The 24,119-nt window shown below is 41.9% G+C and overlaps 1 protein-coding gene across 9 annotated transcripts in view; it reads left to right on the forward strand.

Moving 5' to 3' along the window:
- PPFIA2 (PTPRF interacting protein alpha 2) overlaps positions 1-24,119 on the forward strand; it is a 666,887-nt gene that overhangs the window by 377,783 nt on the left and 264,985 nt on the right. For all 9 annotated transcript variants that reach the window (XM_030548621.1, XM_030548623.1, XM_030548626.1 and 6 more), the window contains one exon: positions 20,339-20,503. In XM_030548621.1, coding sequence (XP_030404481.1) covers positions 20,339-20,503 — 165 coding nt within the window. The remainder of the gene's footprint in view (positions 1-20,338; positions 20,504-24,119) is intronic.

Genomic DNA, 24,119 nt, shown 5'->3' on the forward strand with positions numbered 1-24,119 from the left:
CATAGATATTTAAGAGTAAACAATTTGAAATATCTCTGAAATATCATTTTAGACATTTGAAAATGTGTGCCCTTAAAAACATACGGTACAAGTTCTCTGCTGATGTAAACTGGTGCTGCCAGTTGATTCAGTGAACATTTGTCCTTCAACAGTGCTCACTTGCTTGGGATATTTTGTCCCCTTGGTGAAATCAGCAATTTTATGGGCTGCATCCTATTTGTTTTCCACTTACCAGTAGTCCCATTGTCTTAAATGGGACCAATGGTATAGGTAAGATGTGTGGTTATGGCCCATAGAATCACATGGAACTGTTTTCAAACAAGTGAGAGGAATAACTTCACCATGTAAGAGCTCTATAATGGACTGGATGGAGACAGAAAATCTATTTAGATGTCAATGTACTCGCATGCTTGAGAATATTGCTGTAGTGTGCCTAATCTATGCTTTATCAATGCCTGCATTATGTTTAAGCCCTGTATAATACTCTGGTCTTAATTTTTTATGGAATTGCTATTCAGAATTTACAAATAATTAAAATATTAAAAATGGATTATAAACTATGAAAAATGTGCTTTCCTATTTCTCTTTGTCATATGTAAGAAGTACAAAATGTATATTATCTGAGTATATTTATAAAACATATTTCATTTGCTCTTTCATAACTGTGTAACCCAGCATCATATATGTTGAATCTTCCATACATTTACTTCATCATTTTAAAAGTACACTGAAAGCCAGATGCTCACTTAGTGTAAGTTTGAATAACTATATTTGATTTTAGTGGAAATAAAGCATTCTGCACGTATTCTACACCAGTTGAGGATCTGGCCCTAAGTATCTAAATCCAAAATTAGTGGTATAAAAACAAGCATCCTACCACAAAAGATCGGATAAAATGATTACATTTTTAACTTTAACTGACAGTGTAGTACATTCAAATTTAATCATTCTCTTGCGTTGTGTTAGTGCAGGAATGCCAGAAAGTAAATCTGATTAGAAACTTACCGATTACTCCTTATGGTGCACTGACTCTCTGTGCAATGCTGGATCTAATTTTAAGATCCTGATCTGCAAGATCCTCAGAAGACTGGAGGAATCAACTAGGGGCAGAGCTCTTCTTGACCTGCTGCTCACAAACAGAGAAGAGTTAGTAGGGGAAGCAAAAGTGGATGGGAACCTGGGAGGCAGTGACCATGAGATGGTCAAGTTCAGGATCCTGACACAAGGAAGAAAGGAGAGCAGCAGAATATGGACCCTGGACTTCAGAAAAGCAGACTTTGACTCCCTCAGGGAACTGATGGGCAGGGTCCCCTGGGAAAATAACATGAAGGGGAAAGGAGTCCAGGACAGCTAGCTGTATTTTAAAGAATCCTTACTGAGGGCGCAGGAAAAAACCACCCCAATGTGTAGAAAGAATTGTAAATATGGCAGGTGACCAGCTTAGCTTAACAGTGAAATCCTTGCTGATCTTAAACACAAAAAAGAAACTTACAAGAAGTGGAAGATTGGACAAATGACCAGGGAGGAGTATAAAAATATTGCTCAGGCATGCAGGAGTGAAATCAGGAAGGCCAAATCACACTGGAGTTGCAGCTAGTAAAATATATTAAGAGTAATAAGAAGGGTTTCTTCAAGTATATTAGCAACAAGAAGAAAGTAAAGGAAAGCGTTGGCCCCTTACTGAATGAGGGAGGCAACCTAGTGACAAAGAATGTGGAAAAAGCTAGTGTACTCAATGCTTTTTTTGCCTCTGTCTTGACAAACAAGGTCAGCTCCCAGACTGCTGCACTGGACACCACAGTATGGGCAGAAGGTGACCAGCCCTCTGTGTAGAAAGAAGTGGTTCGGGACTATTTAGAAAAACTGGACGAGCACAAGCCTATGGGGCCAGATGCGCTGCATCCGAGGGTGCTAAATGTGATAGCAGATGTGTGTGCTAGATGTGATTGCAGAGCCACTAGCCATTATCTTTGAAAACTCCTGGTGATCGGGGGAGGTCCCAGATGACTGGAAAAAGGCTAATGTAGTGCCCATCTTTAAAAAAAGAGAAGGAGGAGGATCCGGGGAACTATGGGCCAGTCAGTCTCACCTCAGTCCCTGGAAAAATCATGGAGCAGATCCTCACGGAATCAATTCTGAAGCACTTAGAGGAGAGAAAAGTGATCAGGAACAGTCAGCATGGATTCACCAAGGGCATGTCATGCCTGACTAACCTAATTGCCTTCTACGAGGAGATAACTGGATCTGTGGATGAGGGGAAAGCAGTGGATGTGTTATTCCTTGACTTCAGCAAAGCTTTTGATACAGTCTCCCACAGTATTCTTGCCAGCAAGTTAAAGAAGTATGGCCTGGATGAACGGACTATAAGGTGGATAGAAAGCTGGCTAGATCGTCGGGTTCAGCGGGTAGTGATCAATGGCACCATGTCTATTTGGCAGCCAGTTTCAAGCGGAGTTCCCCAAGGGTCGGTCCTGGGGCTGGTTTTGTTCGATATCTTCATTAATGATCTGCAGGATGGCTTGAACTGCACTGTCAGCAAGTTTCCAGATGACACTAAACTGGGAGGAGTGATAGATACACTGGAGGGTAGGGATAGGATACAGAGGGACCTAGACAAATTAGAGGACTGGACCAAAAGAAACCTGATGAGGTTTAACAAGGACAAGTGCAGAGTCGTCCGCTTAGGACGAAAGAATCCCATTCACTGTTACAGACTAGAGACTGAATGGCTAGGAAGCAGTTCTGCAGAAAAGGACCTAGAGGTTACAGTGGATGAAAAGCTGAATATGAGTCAAGAATGTGCCCTTGTTGCCAAGAAGTCTATTTGCATTTTGGGCTGTATAAGTAGGGACATTGCCAGCAGATCGAAGGATGTGATCATTCCTCTCTCTTCGACATTGGTAAGGCCTCATCTGGAGTACTGTGTCAAGTTTTGGACCCCACCCTACAAACGGATGTGGAAAAATTGGAAAAAGTCCAGTGGAGGGCAACAAAAATGATTAGGGGGCTGGAGCACATGACTTGTGAGGAGACGCTGAGGAGCTGCTTTCAACTACCTGAAAAGGGGTTCCAAAGAGGATGGATCTAGACTGTTCTCAGTGGTACCTGATGTCAGAACAAGGAGTAATGTTCTCAAGTTGCAGTGGGGGAGGTTTAGGTTGGATATTAGGAAAATCTTTTTCACTAGGAGGGTGGTGAAGCACTGGAATGGGTTACCTAGGGAGGTGGTGGAATCTCCTTCCTTAGAGGTTTTTAAGGTCAGGCTTGACAAAGCCCTGGCTAGAATGATTTAGTTGGGGTTGGTCCTGCTTTGAGCAGGGGGTTGGACTAGATGACCTCCTGAGGTCCCTTCCAACCCTGATATTCTATGATTCTAAGACAGTACCCAGGCTGTGTCAGGGACCATCTCTCTTTATGACCATGAACTACTTGACACCACCAGTCATCAGGAGCTGATGGAGTCAACAGCATTGAAATGGGAGGCTCTTAGGAACAGGAGACTGGCCCACATTGATGTTTGGCCTGGGTCTGGTATTCTCCCTTCCTGTAGATACTAGTAAAATCATGGATCTCATTATGTGCAGTGTAAATTGTAAAACACATCCAGCAACAGCTTTCATTTTATCAGTATCCCAGATACCTTAAATTTTCTTCCATAAAGATAAAAGGACAAGAAGGAGGGAAAGTAAACAGGAAGGAGCAAATAAAATAGTGTGGAACTCTAGAAATGTAGGGCTGGAAGGGCCCTTGAGAAGTTATCTAGTCCAGCTCTCTGCACTGAGGCAGGACCTAGGCATATACCTAGGCATCCCTGACAGGTGTTTGTCTAACCTGTTCTTAGAAACCTCTAGTGACAGGGATTCAACAATCTCCCTTGGAAGCCTATTCCATTGCTTAACTATCCTTATAGTTAGAACATTTTCCCTAATATCTAACCTACATCTCCCTTGCTGCAAATTAAGCTGATTACTTCTTGTCCTATCTTCAGTGGCATTGGAGAACAATTGATCACCATCTTCTTTATAACAGCACTTAACATATTTGGAAACTCTTATCAGGTTTCCTCCCCCCCCACCCTTCCCGTCTTCTTTTTCTCAAGACTTAAAAATGGCCAAGTTTTTTTTAAATGTTTCCTCATAGGTTAGATTTTCTAAACCTTTTATCATTTGTGTTGGTTTTCTCTGAACTCTTTAGTTTGTACAGCTCTTTCTTAAACTGTGGCACCCAGAAATGCTGATGGGTCTCCAGTTGCTCCACAGGACCCAGGACCAATGGGGCTTACCTGGAGAAAGGAGCATCCGCTGCTCAGATTGTCGGTCCACTAGCTGCCGGTGCTTCCTCCTGCTCAGCATGGTCTGAGACCCCCATGCTCCCCGGCCTCCTCATTTGAATAATGGTGGGGACCGGGGGGGAAGGGCATGGGGATCTGCATGTGCATCAGGATCCCACCAGTGCTGTCCCAGGCCCAGCAGAGGCCTGAGAGCCCAGGAGGCAGTGGTTGCGCCATGGGGAAACCCAGCTGTCCATGATGCATGGCAGCCAGAAACCCCTGGGTCTGCCGCCAAGCCTCCCCCAACTACTCCCCTCCCCCCACACTAGCTCCACCAAGTGGTACAAGCCTCTGGTGGGAGGAGGTGGGGCTGGAGCGGAACCACGGAGGCTGAGGATGCCTCTCTGCACCCATCACTTGCAGGAGACCTCAGGCAGCCAGCTCGCCAAGAGAAGCAAGTGGGAGGGGGGCAGGGGAATGGAGAAGACAGCCGTGGGTCTGGCCAAGAGGAGTAGGGGGTGAGGGACTGGGCCAGGTGGAGAGGAACCAGCACTATGTCCACTTGGCTGCAGCATGCAGGTGGAGTGCTGGACCGGATCAGTGCACGGCACCTTCTTTGGCAGGTTGCCCTGGGACACCCGCCCTGGCTGCCTTCCCCAAAGGTCGGCTCTGTTTGTCAAGGTCATTTTGAATTCTAATCCTGCCTTCCAAAGTGCTTGCAACCCTCCCACCGTGATGTCATCTGCAAATTTTATAAGCATACTCTCCTTTTCATTATCCAAGTCATTAATAAATATTGAATAGTTCCGGACCCAGGACTGGCCCCTGAGAAACCCACTAGATACATCATCCCAGTTTGACAGCAAACCATTGATTACTATTTTTGGGTATGGTTTTTCAACCACTTGTACACTGACCTTATAGTAATTTTATCTAGACTGCATTTCTCTGGTGTGCTTATGAGAATGTCATGTTGAACTGTGTCAAAAAGTTTATTAAAATCAAGATATATCACATCTACAGCTTCCGCTTCCCCCCATCAAGGAGGTCAATAACCGTGTCAAAGAAGGAAATTAGATTGGTTTGGCATGATTTATTTTTGATAAATCTATGTTGGCTATTCCTTATAATCCTATTATCCTCTAGGTGCTTACAGTTTGATTGTGCAATAATTTGTTCCGATATCTTTCCAGGTATCCAATTTAGGCTGATTAGTCTGTAAACCCCTTAGTCCTCTTTGTTTACTTTTTTAAATATAAGTGTTATGTTTGCCCTCCTTCAGTCCTCTGGGTTCTAACCTGTCCATGAGTTTTCAAAGATAATCACTAATGGTTCAAAGAATGTTTCAGCTAGTTTGTTAAATACCCTCAGATGCATTTAATCAGACCCGGCTGACTTGAATACATATAACTTATCTAAATATTTCTTGAACTGATCTTCTCTGTTTTGGCTTGCATTCCTTTCCCCTTCTTGTTAATGTTAATTGTGTTAAGTATCGTGTCACAGTTACTTGTCTGAAGCAAAATAGGCATTGAACACTTCAGCCTTCTTGATGTTGTCTGTTAGTTGCTCTCCTTCCTCGTTAAGTAGAGAACCTACATTTCCCTTCATCTGTGTCTTGCTTCCAATGTATTTATTGCCTTTTATAGCTCTCACTAAGTGTAACTAATTTTGTGCCTTAGCCTTTTGGATTTTGTCCCTACGTGCTTGTGCTCATCTTATTTTGTTCTCATCTTAGCAATTTCTCCATGTTTCTACCCTTTTGTATGATACTTTTTTGATTTTTCAGGTCATTAAAGAACTCCTGATGGAGGCATCTTGGCCTCTTACTATTTTTCCTATCTTTCCTTTGCATCAGGATAGTTTGCTCTTGCCCTTTAATATTAGGTCTTTGGCCTAATATTAGGCCAATTCTCCTGAATTCCATTTTCCCTTAGATTTTCTTCCTATGAGACCTTACTTACCTATTCTCTGAGTTTGTTAAAGTCTACTTTGTTGAAGCCCATTGTCCTTATTCTGCTGGTCTCACTCCTTTCCTATCACTTTCATCCAAACTGCCTTCAATCTTCAGATTCACAACCAATTCCTCTCTGTGTATCAGAAGCAAGTCTACAATGTCCATTTCCTTGGTTGCTTCATCCACCTTCTGAAACAAAAAGTTGTCCCCAATACATTCCAAGAACTTAATGGATATTTTTTGTTTTGCCATATTGCTTTGTTTGATGTCTGGGTAGTTATAGTCTTCCATTATTACTAAGTCTTGTGTTTTGGATATTTCTTTTCGAAAAATGCCTCATCATCTTGATTTGGTGGTCTATGTAGACCACTAACATGACATTAACCCTCTTTCCCACCCCCCTCATATCTTCACTCAGAGGGTACGTCTACACTACGGGATTATTCCGATTTTACATAAACCGGTTTTGTAAAACAGATTGTATAAAGTCGAGTGCACGCGGCCACACTAAGCACATTAATTTGGCAGTGTGCGTCCATGGTCCGAGGCTAGCATCGATTTCTGGAGTGTTGCACTGTGGGTAGCGATTCCGTAGCTATCCCATAGTTCCCGCAGTCTCCCCCGCTCCTTGGAATTCTGGGTTGAGATCCCAGTGCCTGATGGGGCAAAAATCATTGTCGCGGGTGGTTCTGGGTAAATGTCATCAGTCATTCCTTCCTCCGGGAAAGCAACGACAGACAATCATTTCGTGCCCTTTTTCCCTGGATTGCCCTGGCAGATGCCATAGCACAGCAACCGTGGAGCCCGTTCAGCTTTTTTTTACTGTCACCGTATGTGTACTAGATGCCGCTGACAGAGGCGATACTGCAGCGCTACACAGCAGCATTCATTTGCCTTTGCATGACAGCAGAGACAGTTATCAGTCTTTCTGTACTGTCTGCTGCACCATTGTAAATTGGCAATGAGATGACGGTTATCTGTCATTCTGCACCTTCCGCTGCTGTTATGGGTGCCCCTGGCTGAGGTCGGCCGGGGGCGCAAAAACAAAAATGGGAATGACCTCTCGGGTCATTCCCTCCCTTATGTTGTATCTAAAAATAGAGTCAGTCCTGCCTAGAATATGGGGCAAGTGTACTAGAGAACCAGTGTAACAGAGAACCAGAGAGCACATCCGCTCCGTGTCAGATCCTGCAGAAATGATGAGCTGCTTGGCATTCTAGGGGGTGTCCCTGCAGCAACTCCATCTGTTGCTTCCCTCCTCCCCAAACCTTCCTGGGCTACCGTGGCAGTGTCCCTCCCATTTGTGTGATGAAGTAATAAAGAATGCAGGAATAAGAAACCCTGACTTGTTACTGAGATAAAATGGGGAGAAGGCATCCTCCAGCTGCTATGATAGTCCAGGCAGGATATTAAGCTGTGCGGGGGAGAGGAGCCCAGCATCCTGCTGCTATGATAGTCCAGGCAGTACAGAATCTTTTTTTTACACATAAAAGGAAGGGGGCTGATGGAGCTCAGCCCCCAGTTGCTATGATGAAGACAGTTATCAGCCGTTCTGTACCATCTACTGGGAAGGACTGGGAATCATTCCTATTTTTACCCAGGTGCCCCCGGCCAGTCTCACCTGAGGCCAGCCAGGAGCACTCATGGGCTGATGGTGACGACGGATAGCAGTCATATTGTACCGTCTGCCAGCGGGGAGGGGAGGGGAGCCGATACTGCTGTTCACTGCCGCAGCATCACATCTGGCAGCAGCTTTCAGTAGACATAGGGTGACACTGAAAGAAGTCAAGAAATGATTTTTTTCCCTTTTCTTTCATGGGGGGAGAGGGGGTACATTGACGAGCTATACCCTGAACCACCCCGGACAATGTGTTTGACCCTACAGGCACTGAGAGCTCAGCCAAGAATTCAAATACTTTTTGGAGACTGCTGGGGACTGTGGGATAGTTGGACTCCTCAGTACCCCCTCCCTCCCTCCATGAGTGTTCATTTGATTCTTTGGCTTTCCGTTACGCTTGTCACACAGCACTGTGCTGTGGACTCTGTATCATGGCCTGGAGATTTTTTTTCAAATGCTTTGGCATGTTGTCTTCTTTAACGGAGCTCTGATAGAACAGATTTGTCTCCCCATACAGCAATCAGATCCAGTATCTCCCGTATGATCCAGGCTGGAGCTCTTTTTGGATTTGGGACTGCATCGCCACCCGTGCTGATCAGAGCTCCATGTTGGGCAAACAGGAAATGCAATTCAAAAGTTTGCAGGGCTTTTCCTGTTTACCTGGCCAGTGCATCCGAGTTTGGATTGCTGTCCAGAGTGGTCACGATGGTGCACTGTGGGATACCGCCCGGAGGCCAATACCGTCGATTTGCAGCCAAACTAACCCTAATCCGATATGGTAATACCGATTTTAGCGCTACTCCTCTCGTTGGGGAGGAGTACAGAAACCGATTTAAAGAGTCCTTTATATCGATATAAAGGGCCTCGTTGTGTGGACAGGTACAGCGTTAAATCGGTTTAACGCTGCTAAAATTGGTTTAAACTCGTAGTGTAGACCAAGACAGAAACTCAACTATTCTGCCTCTCTACCTCGGAACAAATGTATATATTCTTGATGTAGAATGCAACAGTTGCTTCCTTTTCTCCTTGCCTGTCTTTCCTGAACATGTTGCCCCTCCATACCGCTATTCCAGTCATGAGATTTGTCCCACAAAATGTCTGTGATGCCAATTAAGTAATAATTTAGCCTATGTACTAAAATTTCCAGTTCTTCCTGTTTATTGCCCATGCTCCTTACACATTGGTATAGACATCTAAGATGTTGAGCAGATTCCCCCACAGTCATCCCTCTTGTTGCTCTATGAACCTGTTGTAATTTTCCATGTCCTCCTCCCAAGATCTTTCCCTCTATTTAGATCACCTTTTTTATGCCCACTAGTGGGTTTTTGTCACAAGCCACAAAGTGTGTATATAAGGGAGAAATGGAGAATGCAGTTTTTCAGACCATGTATTTAATTATGTAATCTTCATTAACCCTCAAACACAAGTGATGGATGCATTATAAACTTGTACGTGTAGCACCAGGTTAAGAAGACAAGGGCCTCTGTGAGAAGGAGAAGGGGAGGTGGCATTGATGACTCATCTTGTGTCTACTTGCCACTACTATGGCAGGTGGTGGTCTTTTGTCCCATATAATGAGATTGAAAGCACCTCTGTGACTGCTTGACATTATGATTTTGTAGTGAGCTCAGCAGCCTCATTGCATGTAGCTCATATGGCTACACATGCTGCCCTCTTGCTGTTTTATGCCTCTTGTTTGCAAATCACACTAATGTGCTCAGTATAATGGGATGTGTGAGATAATGACATCATACTGCATAACACAGTACTATATTAAATTGAAACACAAGAGGAAAGAGACAGCAAATGGAGCAGTCCAAGACCTCAGAATCCCTTAATAACCAACCCTTGGTGGTGGTCCTTCCCCCCCCCCCCCACTTCTTCGACCAAAAGTAAGAGTCTGTTACATATCACAGACAGACAATAGATATTTAGGGATCTGATGCCGAAATTATATTAATAAAATTAGCCCAGATGCTCTGGGGTGATCCCAGCAATTACAGGCTGGTAAGTCTAATTTCAGTGCTGGGAAAACTGGTTGAAACTATAGTAAAGAAAATAATTATCAAATATATAGATGAACATGATTTGTGGGAGAAGAGTCAACATGTTTTTTGTAAAGGGAAATCATGCTTCTCCAATCTACTAGACTTCTTTGAGGGGGTCAACAAGCATGTGGACAAGGGGGATCCAGTGGATGTAGTGTACTTAGATTTTTCAGAAAGCTTTTGACAAGGTCCTTCACCAAAGGCTCTTAAGCAGAGTAAACTGTCATGGGATAAAAGAAGGTCCTCTCATGTATCAGTAACTGCTTAAAAGTTAGAAAACAAAGGGTAAGAGTAAATGGTGAGTTTTCAGAATAGGGAGAGTTAAACACTGGTGTCCTCCAAGATCTGTACTGGGATGGGACCAGTACAGTTCAGAATGTTCATAAATGATCTGGACACAGGGTAAAGAGTGAAGTGGCAAAACTTGCAGATGATACAAAATTACTCAAGATAGTTAAGCCCAAAGCAGACTGTGAAGAGTTACAAAGAGATCTCACAAAACTGGGTGACTGGGCAACAAAATGGCACATGAAATTCAACATTGATGTATGCAAAGTAATGCACATAATCCCAACTATACATACAAAATGATGTGTCTAAATTAGCTGTTACTACTCAAGAAAGAGATCTTGGAGTCATTATGGATAGTTCTCCGAAAACATCCACTCAATGTGCAGCGGCAGTCAAAAAAAGCTAACAGAATGTTAGTATCAATTAGGAAAAGAATAGATAATAAGACAGAAAATATCATAATGCCACTATATAAATCCAAGGTACTCCCACATCTTGAATACTGTGTGCAGATGTGGTTTCTCCATCTCAAATAAGATATATTGGAATAAGTAAAGTACAGAAAAGGGCAAGAAAAATTATTAGGGGTTTGGAACAGCTTCCATATGAGGCGAGATTAATAAGAGTGGGAGGAGAAACTCAGAGTTCCTGATTTAGATCTTATCTACATGACAGTTTTATAGCATTGGTCTGGAAGTATTTCTTCACAATGCACAGTCAACCTGTGGAACTCTTTGCTAGAGGATTTTGTGAAGGCCAAGACTATAAAAGGGTTAAAAAAAGAACTAGATAAATTCATAGAGGATACGTCCATCAATGGCTATTAGCCAGTATGAGCAGGGATGATGTCCCTAGCCTCTGTTTGCCAGAAGCTGGGAATGGGTGGCAGGGGATGGATCACTTGATGACTATCTGTTCTGTTCATTCCCTCTGGGGCACCTGGCATTGGTCACTGTCGGAAGACAGGATACTAGGCTAGATGGACCTTTGTTCTGACTCACTATGGCTGTTCTTATTCTAACTTATTTTTAAGATTAGGTTGTTACAAACTTGTCTGCACCCTTTCTGAATGTTAAGATATAGCTTCAAGTATGTTATAGCCAGGTGCTTGAGAATATAATATACTATATAAAATGTTCAGCCTGGTTAAGGAAATTGCATGAAGTTTCTGCTTTCTGTCACCAAGGACAAGTAAATGTCAGGAAGATAAACCATCTTTAGCCATAATACCATGTTTATTATCCCTAAGGGTGTTATACAAAGTCAGATAAGCTGCATTTTAAACTTTACCTTGCTTTAACATTATACTGTTTCCCTCTGTGCTGTATTTAAAATATGTATTTGTTATTGAAATTCATGCTTTGGAATCAAAGTTAATGGCTATGGCAGACAGATGATAACTCTAAGGCTCTCGGGTCAAGAGACAAACACGTAAGAATGTCTTGTCTAGACCAGAACACCTCTCTCTTGTATAAATACCAGATACGGATTACCTTATTTCAGGAAGACAAACCATTTAAAACATTCATGTTTTTTGAAGAGACTTGACTGTGAAAATGAATATAGTGTTGTGTTATCAGAGCAATAAATCTAGGTAAACCCACACAAAGAATCCATTTCACATATATTGTCCCAAAAGACCATTCTTGTCTGCCACATTGTTCAATATAGTCTTTTGGTCATCCTGATCCACAATAATATATACATTGCATTTAATACAATGGACTCCATAGACTTAATTCAGTTTTTTTCAGGGTTACAGCAGGAAATTGCCACATCTATCACAGTAGTAGTCCTTGGTAAACTTGGTATTGTGTTGGTCTTTCACCCTAATATGTTTGCACCAAGAAAACCACCTAAACCAAACCAGTACTGGTGGAGGCAGTTGTTGGCTTCCGGTGTGAATATTCTCATTGCTGATCTTGTCTTGTCATCTAATATGGAGCAGTTGACAAAGACAATTAAAATTGAAAATGTCAATTTTCCACTTTTCAGCCTTTCTCAGCACCCATGTTTCACTACCCGTAAAATAAAATTGGTGTAATCATAGTTCCATAGCTCTGTAGCTGCACTGCAAGTCTGATGTTATGACATCCTCACAGAGGCCACAGAAGGGCCCAAAACATTGTGCAGTTGCCTGCTACATGAGTGTCTTCATCTTTCAAGCATCTTTCAGCACTGTCCATGACCCTTCCCAAGTATTTGAAAGTTGCCATGTGCTCAACATCAATAGATACATGGCATGGTTTCCTATTTCCACATGAGTTTGGCCAGGTTGTGTTCTGTCACCATTGTTGAATATTGGGATTGACTGGCTGATGGAAAAGCTTGAGGAGGCAGCTGTTGGTGGTGTTTAGCAGAACACCATTCTGCTTCAATATCTCTGATATGCCGATGACATTGTCTAGGTGGCTCAGTTTAGTGAATTGCTGATGGCCAATCTAGTCTGGTTATGAATCCAGATACAACTATCTCCCTGGCCATTGCCATCAACAAGCCTCCAGCTCCAGATTATGACCAATTTAGTATTAACCTGTCCAGATGATAACTAATTTATACAATATACTGCAAAAATAAGAGCAGAACTCATTGTATTAGTTCTTTATGCTGCTTTCAAAGAGTATATATCTCAGTATCTTTAGGTTAATGGTCTTTTCTGGCCATTATCAAACAACTACTTATCTGCAACTAAAGATTAAGGGCTGGTATTTTCATAAAACTTTGCTATATGTTAGGCCTTTGTGATTTACTATAAAATAATAGTATTTAGGACAACTTCTGTAGGATTCAGATATTTAGAAAATGCTGGAACACATATTGATACTGGATATATTTATATTCAAATAGTTATTTTAACAACATAGGGTAGAAAGTACCTAAGTTAACTTTCAATAGGAATTGCACTCCTAAATAACAAAGTTGCTTTTGAAAATCCAGTCCCACCCGTATTAAACACATTTCCCAAATCAAATAAAAAAGCAAGATGCACAAGTTTCTGAGAGGACTTAGGCAAGGAGTTACTTCAGGCAGAGTGTATGTGTTTTAGTGCTGTTTAATCAAATCAATTACATACCTGCCAGCTTTTCAGAACAAAAGCTGTTGAAAGTATACATGAAATGCATTGTATAATTCTTGCTCTTTCCTGATTTAATGTGAATAGTTAAACTATCATTAGATCATTGCTTCAAAACAATTAATCAACCACACTTTGTAATAAATTAAATAAACAAACAAATAATAACTTTATTTTCTTTCTTCTTTCCCTGAACTCCACCTTCTCTTGATGCACCTTTCCCTCTGTCTTATTCAGGATCCATGTTTCTTCAGAGCATATTTTTTCATCCTCTCTTCGCCCCATCCATTTTCCTCCACCATCATCTTTTTTTTTCCTATATTTCCTTTACTTCTAGTTTTCTATGCCTCTGTCCGCTTTCCCCCAGTTTTTTCTCTTGATTTCCCCCTTGAGTCCTCCATCTCTTGACCTGTTGCTCAAGGTGTGTATTATCCTGTTGTTGCTGTTTTGACAATTTAGTAAAATGGCCTATTGGAATTAAAAAATAAATATTCTATAAATAAACAGTAAAGAGAATTTTTTTAGTTCACTAAAGCCCAGCTCCTGCAAAGCCTACAACCTGTGAGTAACCCCATTGATTTCAGTTTATTGACTAAAGCCTCAAACCTTCAAAACACATTCACGTGTTCAAATTTATGCAGTTAATGGGCCAGTTTATAATGCGTAAAATAACTGTGCACTTGTCTAATCTCAGTCCACATGTCATTGCTGACCTATGTAAATGAGTAGGTTCCCTGGTTAAGTCCATAATTCAGCTAACTTTACTAAATTTAAGCATATGTTTTTGTTCCATGAAAATCAAGCACATATATTACTGCCTTGCTGATTTGGGGCCTTAATCGTCTACACAATATATGAAGAAAATTATGGAAATCCTAGAAATGCTCTCTTCATACATGTGGCTTTTGTTTTTATTAGATTTTTAAAAAGGTGCTTAGTTCATTCTTAAATGTGTGGGGTTGGGATTTGTTTGTTTGTTTTTTTAAATAGCAAAGAGATCTTTTCACTTTGTGGTCACCAGAACTCAGGATTTCTAAACACACCATGCTAATTCAACTGTTTATTTGCTAACACTGTGGGGTTTAAAGTGTAGCTCTACCAGCAATAGATAATAATGAATTCCATCTTGGGGATCTCATGAAACACAAATGATCAGAGTAAAATTCATTTGTACTTTTTAGATTCTTTATCATGCATTGTCCATGTTTTTCCAGTAGAAAATTCATAGCAACAATTTGATACTTTGCCTGGATACATTCAGACTTCTTGCTGCAGCAGCAGAACTCCATTTTCTTTTCTTTGCCATGCCGCTGTCCCAGTGGCAGTTCTAATGTCAGCGCAGCATGACACAGTGTGAAAGAACAGACTGTCTGCAGCACCTCTTGACGCTGATTAAAGTGAACCTTTAATTACCATTTTTTAAAAATTCTAAAGCTGTTCTTAACAGACCAGTTATGCTGTGACTCTAAGACCAGCTCTTTTGCAAAACTGTTGCAACATGAAATCTTACTGTATTCTGCTGACATGTGCTTCAGGAATGGCACTCTATGGAATATATAGATTTTCATGTCTGAATGAAGTAACCATGTATCTAGGGTTACCAGCTTTCTACTTGCACAAAACCAAACACCTTTGCCCCGCCCCTGCCCTGCTCCTCCTTTGAGGCCCTGCCCCTGCCATGCCCCTTATCCAAGGCCCTGCCCCCACTCACTCCATCCCTCTTCCCTCTGTTGCTCGCTCTCCCCACCCTCACTCACTTGCACATTTTCATTAGGCTGGCTAAGGGGGTTGGGGTGCAGGAGGGGGTGAGGGCTCTGACTGGGGGCGCAGGCTCTGGGTTGGGGCCAAGGATGGTAGGTCTGGGGTGCAGGAGGGGGCTCTGGTCTGAGGGGTGGAGCTGAGGGGTTTGGAGTATGGGAAGGGGCTCTGGGCTGAGGTGGGGGTTGAGGTGTGGGAGTGGGTATGGGCTCTGGCCTGGGGGTGTGGGTTCTGCGGTGGAGCTGTAAAAGAGGGGTTCAGGATGCGGGAGGGCACTCTGGGCTGGGGCTGAGTGGTTTGGAGGGCTGGGGCAGAGGAGTGGGGTGCAAGGGGGTGAGGTTCCAGCTGGGGGTGCAGGCTCTGGGGTGGGGCTGGGGATGAGGGATTTGGGGTGCAGATGGGTGCTTTGGGCTGGGTCTAATGGGTTTGGAGGGTGGGAGGGGGATCAGGATGAGAGCAAGGGTTTGGGACATGGGAGAGTGTAGGGGTGCAGGCTCCAGGTGGTGATTACACAAGCTGCTCCCAGAAGCAGCGGCATCTCCCCCTTCCAGCTCCTATGTGGCAACCTGGCCAGGTGGCTCTGTGCCATCTGCAGACCACCACTCCTGCACCTCCCATTAGTTCCCTGGCTGCACATATGCATTGGAGCCAGAGAGAGGACATGCCACTGCTTCTGGGAGATGCACAGAGCCATAGCAGGCAGGGAGCCTACCGTAGCCCAGCTGCGCTGCTGACCAGACTTTTAACCTCCTGGTCAGCAGTGCTGACTGGAGCTGCCAGGGTCCCATTTTGACCAGGTGTTCTAGTATAAAACTGGACACTCAGCAACCCTACAGGTATCATTGTGCCCAATGGAACATGGGATAAATTTTCCTGACCCTTTATTGGTTCACAATAAAATGTATGTTACAGATATGGCATGTTTTACAATTAAGGAGACATTTGGGGAAGATACAATGTGGTTAACTGGTTTGATTCTCAGCACATACTAATACTGAAAACATTATTAGAAACAAAAGGCTTCTGTTCACGTTGTATATTTCTGCTTTGATAATTGATTATACTTAGTTGAACATTTGTGCCACATTTTCAGAAGACCTCAGAAAACAGCTTACATCAAGTTTTCAAGAGCTGTGCTCCCATTTAGACTCGTACATGAAGTGGCGTGCTCCACGGCTGGTGGCAGATCATTTTTTAAAATGGGCACTTCATGTAGGTGCCTAAGTGGGAGCTGAGCTTTCTTAAAAATGTGGCCCCCAGTTGTGGGCACTGAGTTCTTTTGAAAATGTGGCCTATGGTTTTAAGCTCTTTATTAATAGATTAACTTTTTTTGTTTCTACTGCCATACAAATGTTCACATGAAATAAAACAAAACACTCTGAATGCTTGTTTACTTCCTAAAATTACAAAAAAGGAAAAAATGTATATGGAAAAAAATTTACATTTGCTCTACAGTATTCTCAGGGAAAATTCAGACAAGCTTGGGGCGGGGGGGTTGGAGGGGGGATGTTCAACTAGTTTCATTACCTGTTATCAAATATGGCTAATAATCTTATGAAAGCTCAGCTTTTTGAAATGTTAGAAGAGTGAACAATATTAAAGATTGTTGGCATTTTGAATTGTTGAGTGTACTTGATATGGAACTAGTATAACTGAGTTTGAATCTGAATAACTCCACTTTAACAGCCCTGAAAAAGGGCTGCAGTCTGAGCTCTGAACCGGGTAGTATATAATTCTTATACATTACAATCTATTTTTGCAATTTAGGGCCATTATAAAATATTTTAAGCAGAGGATAATTAACATAGCAGTTTGCTGCACCTCTGCTACCTAGCTGGATATGTAGCAGTTCATTCAAAACATAATCGTTAAGAAGAAATGATCAACAAGTAGCCATTTGCCATGTATAGATATAAATGGAGCTTCAGATTTGTCTCTAACTGAAAATCAAAACACAAAAACACCAGATCTATGAAAGAAAAATAAGAAAAGTGGTCAAGAGACAATGAGGAGCTTGCACTCCAGCTTAGACTCTCTCTTCACTTGTTCAGGTGACTACAGGGTTCTGGTGGAACAACTGGGGTTAACAACCAGGGCTTTGGTTCTGTGCTCTAGCTCCAGGCAAAAACCTGCAGCTCCACTGCTCCGGAGCTGCTCTGCGCTCCAGCTCCGGGCTCCGCTCTAAAGCCCTGTTAACAACACAGAAAAAAGTGGGCCAGCTAGCTGAAGATTAGTGTTGGAATTTTTCAGTAGTCGGGAATATAAACCTAGAGGTGAAAAACCTAGGGTCCATTTTGAAATTTAGCCATTTGGTCATGCTGGAACACTTTGCAGAACCACTCTGCCCCAGAAAAAACAGAGGTGCATTCTTGTGCATGGGGATAAATAGAACAGACAATCCTTGCAGTACCCTGAAGACAAATACTATGATTTACCTCCCCTAATCATGTCCTAAACATTCCTTGCCGCCCATGAACATCTACAGTATCTATCTTAGGTACTTATGTGGTCCTCATTGCCATGGTATCTGAGCACTTTGCACTCTTTTTTAATATTTATAGTCACATCCTCTTTTTTACAGATAGGAAACCGAGGCACTAAACTGCTAAGTGACTTGCCCAGGGCCACACAGGAAGTCTGTAGTGGGGCAGAAAATTGAACCCCCATTCTCCCATGGTTCAGGCTACTACTCTAACCATTGGATGATCCTTTGGGAGTGTCATTTAATAAGACCTTCAATTCAGCCAACTTAACCCTGCCATAACCATTGTCTTTATAGATTGTGGGAGAAAAAAATATGGGACTCTCAGTAGGGAGTCAATTTCTATTGAAAAGCATAACTAAACTCATTGTTAAGCTAGAGAATGTGGACATGTCCTCTTGAGCATTCGTGTGGCTAGCAAAATGCCAGTGTTCAGAGCTAATGTCCAGAAAAATGAACAACTATTAGCTGAAACACTTCCATAAGCAGTACAGTAAGAATGGATGTTGAATGTTTGCAAGGAGTCTATATTATTCCCCATGGTTCCTTCAACACTTGTCTATGACATCAGCTTATTTCTCTTTATATGATAAAATATGCAAAAGAATATTTTCACAGGTACATTAATTTCACAGATTTTATGAATTAGTGTGAGGGTATTTGAATATTTATCTGTCTCTTAAATGTCATTTTCTATTTTTTCAGATATTAGGGGGTCTTTTTTTTTTTACATGCATCTGACGAAGTGGGAATTCACCTAAGAAAGCTCATGCTCCAAAACGTCTGTTATTCTATAAGGTGCCACAGGATTCTTTTTTTTTTCTTTCTATTATACATATTTAATCTTTAATGTTACTTTAAGTAGAGCTTCTAGTTAACTAAATATTTTGTCTGTAATGATAACTGTGAAATGTAGGGTCACATTGTTTAGACTCCACTAGAGTGGTGCAGCAATGAAGAGTCACTGGACCAGGAAAAAGCATGGCCAACATTTAGGAAAGCAGTTCAGCACATGTTTAAGTGCAGTTCTGAATAGGAGTGAATTTAAGACTGTGCTCCCTTGCTAATGTGAATCAGTGCTTTAGCATGGCCCCTCATCAGTCTTTCCTCGGTGGGGCTCCAAACTTGTTTGCACCTTACAGCTGCTTGCCAAACTTGTGTCAAAAAGCCGGCATCTGCCATCCCTCAACGTGCGTTACATCAGCCAACGACCCAGTAGAGCAGTGGTGGGCAACCTGCAGCCCGTCAGGGTAATCTGCTGGCAGGACGGGAGACAGTTTGTTTACACTGACAGTCCGCAGGCACGGCTGCCTGTAGCTCCCAGTGACTGCAGTTCGCCATTTCCCGGCGGCCTGTGCTAATTCCCGCAGCTCCCATTGGCCGGGAACAGTGACCCACAGCCACTGGGAGCTGCAGGCGGCCGTGCCTATGGATGGTCAATGTAAACAAACTGTCTCGTGGCCCACCAGAGAATTACCCTGATGGGCCCTGTGTGGCCCGCAGGTGGCAGATTGTCCACCACTGCAATACAGCAAGCTCGTGCACATCTTTTCATGTGGATTGTTTTTGTTAATCTGCTTTCTTAACTCCAGAATGGCAAAACGTTTTCTTTTTTTCTTCAGCTGTGTGGTATTGCTAAAGTTCTTTATATATTAACCTCATGTAATCTCTTACATATGTGTTTGGTGAATGTTTGTAAACTACTGGCAGGATGTGTTTTTAAAGTACAGTAATGGTAAACATGAGTCGTTTCCATTTTATTAAGGATACTGTAATTTCAGTATAGTGACATTGTCATTATAGTTTAATTATGCTCTGGTTATGCTTCTGTCATACCTGTTATCCCTAACTCATAAGACTGCAAAGTTAACTATATGACTGAGAATAAATATATGAAAACATATATGTAGTAAATAGATTTGTGTTCTGATAGTAGATGTATTAAGAACCACATCAAAGGAGTAATAAGTAAATCAGTCATGTAACTTTTAAGCTTCCAGTTATATGAATTAGATGTAATTGTATGTTGAAAAGGAATACTATTGTGCTTATACTGTAATTCAAGTATTCTTATTATACAGTATGACTCTTGAAGTTAGCCATTCACTTTTAATACAAAAACAACTAATCATTTTCATGCTCAGATACTACAGGGATGGCACTGATATGCTTATAAAAATAGATAGATTTTCAATATATCAGCAAAAAGATGTCCATAAAAATATGATTCTAACATTTTCTACAGCTGAATGTAGGCTAGAAATCACAAAGAATGCACTTAGCAACATTTGTGGACATTCCACATTCCATAACAAAAACAGTGAATATTTTAGAGCTTGCCATATTAACATGCACCATTAGCTATGAAACATGCATTTAGAATAAATACATTGTTTTACAACTTAAATGAAAATACATTGCTTGTTTTTGCATTCTCTGTTAAGTAAGTTTTAGTATAAATTAAATACAAATTACAATTAGGTGTCTGATTTTCAGGCATTAATTATAGACTGCATTAGTTGGTTAGCTATATTAGTTATTTTTGTTATTAACATTCCACTGATTATTGTGACTAAAAAAATCATTTAAATATATTGTTGTTTTCAAAGGTTCACAGCAGTTTTTAAAGAAGATCTGAATAAAATTCCTTTTTTTATTTTCTATCATGTTCTCTGACTTGGAGTCAGAGAATGCTGGCTGTATCTTTAATAGAGTCGTAGGCTTCCTCAGCTAGGGAGGTTGCCAAAGTCATTGTCAGTTGGTAGCATGCAGTTTGTAATTATAATGCTTATGACATTTAGGTACAAAAGAATGATGTCCCTTTATGTTTAAACCCAACAGCTGTTACTGGAGCATTTGGAGTGCCTTGTTTCAAGACATGAAAGGTCTCTGAGGATGACGGTAGTGAAACGACAAGCACAGTCCCCCTCAGGAGTTTCCAGTGAAGTTGAAGTTCTCAAAGCACTGAAATCTTTGTTTGAGCACCATAAGGCTTTGGATGAAAAGGTACATTATGGAAAGAAGCTTATTCAGCAGGCTATCTCCTTGCTTTACCACACTTACGATACCGCAGAGCAGTATTATTGTTTCTCAGTTCTTGGAGTGTACTGTACATACTGAAAGTAGGGCATCCAAAGAAAATCTTTGACAAAGCATGACTAACAACTGAAATGTTCATATTTCATTTCTTAGCTTCATTCTGGAGGGGGGGGTTAGTAAGGATTTTACATAAAAATAAAGTCATCAGAACTTATTTGTGGCCACTAGTAGTTTTTGTTATAAAACAGTTCCATGGAAATTACACGACTGGCATAAACACCTCTTTCCATTAAGCACTAAGCAAACATATCTCCCACACATGGAGATGCTAGTCCGTGTTGTGTATTTCAAGAAGCAAGTAATTACTAAGAAAATATGGGCATCTCAAATTGCAATTTCCTGCTGCGGAATTGTAACTGAAAAGGTAGCAACATCAGTTCTCTCTCTTAACTAGACATTAGTACTTGACTTTTTAAAAGTTACTACATGTAATAGAGGTTTCGATCTGGAATGCCAGGGAATTTTTATAGTATTCATTGTACAGATTTCTAAAATGTAAATGCACATCTGTTTTTATGCAAGTCCTGCAAGAGTTCGAAAATACTCTCCACAAATTAATATTTGAGGAGCAGTAGTCCACAAAACTTTGTGAATACATTAGTTATATTCATAAAATAGTATGTTTTTTCATTGTTATTAGACTTATCGAACACTGCAGGTTATGTCTCTTCATATTGGATTTGACTAGCAGATGCAATACTACGTGAAAGTCACTACACTTATTTAAAGTCTAGCCTAAAGTGTATCTATGTTTAGCTAGCAATGAGTGATATTTTATTAAGGTAATCATTACTAAAATGCATTTTAAGGAAGTATATATAGATATATTTATGTATTTGTGTTTATGTGTGTGTGTATCAATATGTAGTAACTTCTCTTAGCCGTTAGGTTTAGTTTAGTGAGCTTTTGGCTGTAGCATAATTTGCATAAAAGAGTATTGTCAGTAATATCTTTTGGAGTTTAGTAGGGTTTATGGTATTTTAAAGGCTGAAAAAAGTAAAAGTAGAGGATTTCTACTACATAGTAGTTTCTAGCATTTAGTTGTATAATAAATAACAAGTCCTGAGAACTGCCAGTAGTTTACAAACATACATACTATTTACAGAAATTCAGCAAACACGTATGTAATAGATTTCATAAGGTTAATATATAAAAAACTTTAGCGATATGACGCAGCTGAAGAAAAAAGGGCTTATTTTGGGTTTAAATTGCAGCAAGGGCAGTTTAGGTTGGACATTAGAAAAAAACTTCTTAACTGTCAGGGTGGTTAAGCACTAAAATAAGTTGCCTAGGGAGGAGGTGAAATCTCTGTCATTGACAATTTTTAAGAGCAGGTTAGACAAACACCTGTCACAATGGTCTAGATAATACTTAGTTCTGCCTTTAGTGTTGGGGACTGGACTAGAAGACTTGTCGAGGGCTCTTCCAGTCCTACAATTCTATGATTCCAGACCCTATACCTAGAAGCTAGAAGTATCCCCTTTCCAAGGGTGTAATGCTTCTGTTTCCACCTTGTCAGGGCTGCGCGTTAACTGACTTTAAGGTCATGGCATTTTAATGTATAGAAAAGGTGTGACTTGCTTAGGCCTGGTCTACACTACGCGTTTAAACTGATTTTAGCAGCGTTAAACCGATTTAACACTGTACCCGTCCACACTACGAGGCCCTTTATATCGATATAAAGGGCTCTTTAAATCGGTTTCTGTAATCCTCCCCAACGAGAGGAGTAGCGCTAAAATCGGTATTACCATATCGGATTAGGGTTAGTGTGGCCGCAAATCGACGGTATTGGCCTCCGGGCGGTATCCCATAGTGCACCACTGTGACCGCTCTGGACAGCAGTCTGAACTTGGATGCACTGGCCAGGTATACAGGAAAAGCCCCGTGAACTTTTGAATTTCATTTCCTGTTTGGCCAGCGTGGAGCTGTGATCAGCACAAGTGACCACACAGAACTCATCAGCACAGGTAACAATGCAGTCTCCTGAGAATCGAAAAAGAGCTCCAGCATGGACCGCACAGGAGGTACTGGATCTGATTACTATATGGGGAGAGGATTCAGTACTAACAGAACTCCGTTCCAAAAGATGAAATGAAAAAATATTTGAAAAAATTTCCAAGGCTATGATGGCCAAAGGCCACACCAGGGACTCAGTGCAGTGCAGAGTGAAAGTTAAGGAGCTCAGACAAGCCTATCAGAAAACCAAAGCAGCAAACGGAAGGTCTGGGGCAGGGCCGAAAACATGCCGCTTGTACGCTGAACTGCATGCAATTTTAGGGGGCTGCGCCACCACTACCCCACCCCTGTCCGTGGATTCCGAGGTGGGGGTTGTAATCTCAACCATGGCTGAGGATTCTGCGGAAGGGGAAGATGAGGAGGAGGAGGAGGAAGAGGAGGACGATCTTGCAGGGAGCACACAGCACTCCATTAGCCCCAACAGCCAGGAGCTTTTTGTGACTCAGACAGAATTACCCTTCCAGCTCTCCCAAGCCACTAGCCCAGACAGTGAAGCCATGGAAGCGACCTCTGGTGAGTGTACCTTTGTAAATATAAAACATGGTTTAAAAGCAAGCTTTTTTTAATGATTGATTTGCCATGAGGGCTTGGGATGCATTCACGGCCAGTAAAGTTACTGGAAAAGTTTAACATGTCTGGGGATGGAGCGGAAATCCTCCAGGGACATCTCCATGAAGCGCTCCTGGAGGTACTCCAAAAGCCTTTGCAGAAGGTTTCTGGGCAAGGCAGCCTTGTTCCGTCCACCATGGTAGGACACTTTACCACGCCATGCATGTAGCAAGTAATCGGGTATCATTGCATAACCAAGCATAGCTGCGTATGGTCCCGGTGATTGCTGGCATTCAAGAAACATCCGTTCTTTATCTCGCTCTGTTATCCTCAGCAGAGTGATATCGTTCATGGTAACCTAGTTGAAAGTCAGGAATTTAATTAAGGGGACAGAGATGGACATTTTCCTTCTGGGCTGTTGCTTAAAAGAAATCCTTCCTTGCACGTAGCCAAGCGGGGGGAGGGGAGGAAGGATAGCGCTAAGCTTTTTTGCATTTGGCTAGCAGGAATCGTCCCAGCTACCAGCCACGTCGTGGGGGGGAAGGGTGGTGATTAGCAGTGATCTTCCATGATACTAGCCAAGCGGTGGGGGAAGGGGTAAAGCAATCATCCTAGAGAATTGAATGGGGGGGTTGGCTTCTGCTGCTGCATATTAACAGGAAGAAGCATCAGAGGGCACTGTGTATATGAAGGCTGGAGAAGCCAAAAGACAATGTCTTACCATGTCCGCATGCAAGCTGAATTGTGATGCCCGGACCTGCGTCTGTGAGATCTGTAACACCAGAGCCGCAGGCACTCAATATTAAGATGCAAAATGCGACCTTGTAGTGAAATGACATGTGCTATGTAAGGTGAATAGTGTTGTTCACTGTGAAAGAGTTTAACCATTGTTCTGTAAAATGTATCTTTTTTAAATACTTTTCTCCCTTTTTTCCCTCCCTCATGCATCTGCAAATTT

This window comes from Gopherus evgoodei, chromosome 1 (genome assembly GCF_007399415.2).
Source record: "Gopherus evgoodei ecotype Sinaloan lineage chromosome 1, rGopEvg1_v1.p, whole genome shotgun sequence".
Classification (NCBI taxonomy): Eukaryota; Metazoa; Chordata; order Testudines; family Testudinidae; genus Gopherus; species Gopherus evgoodei.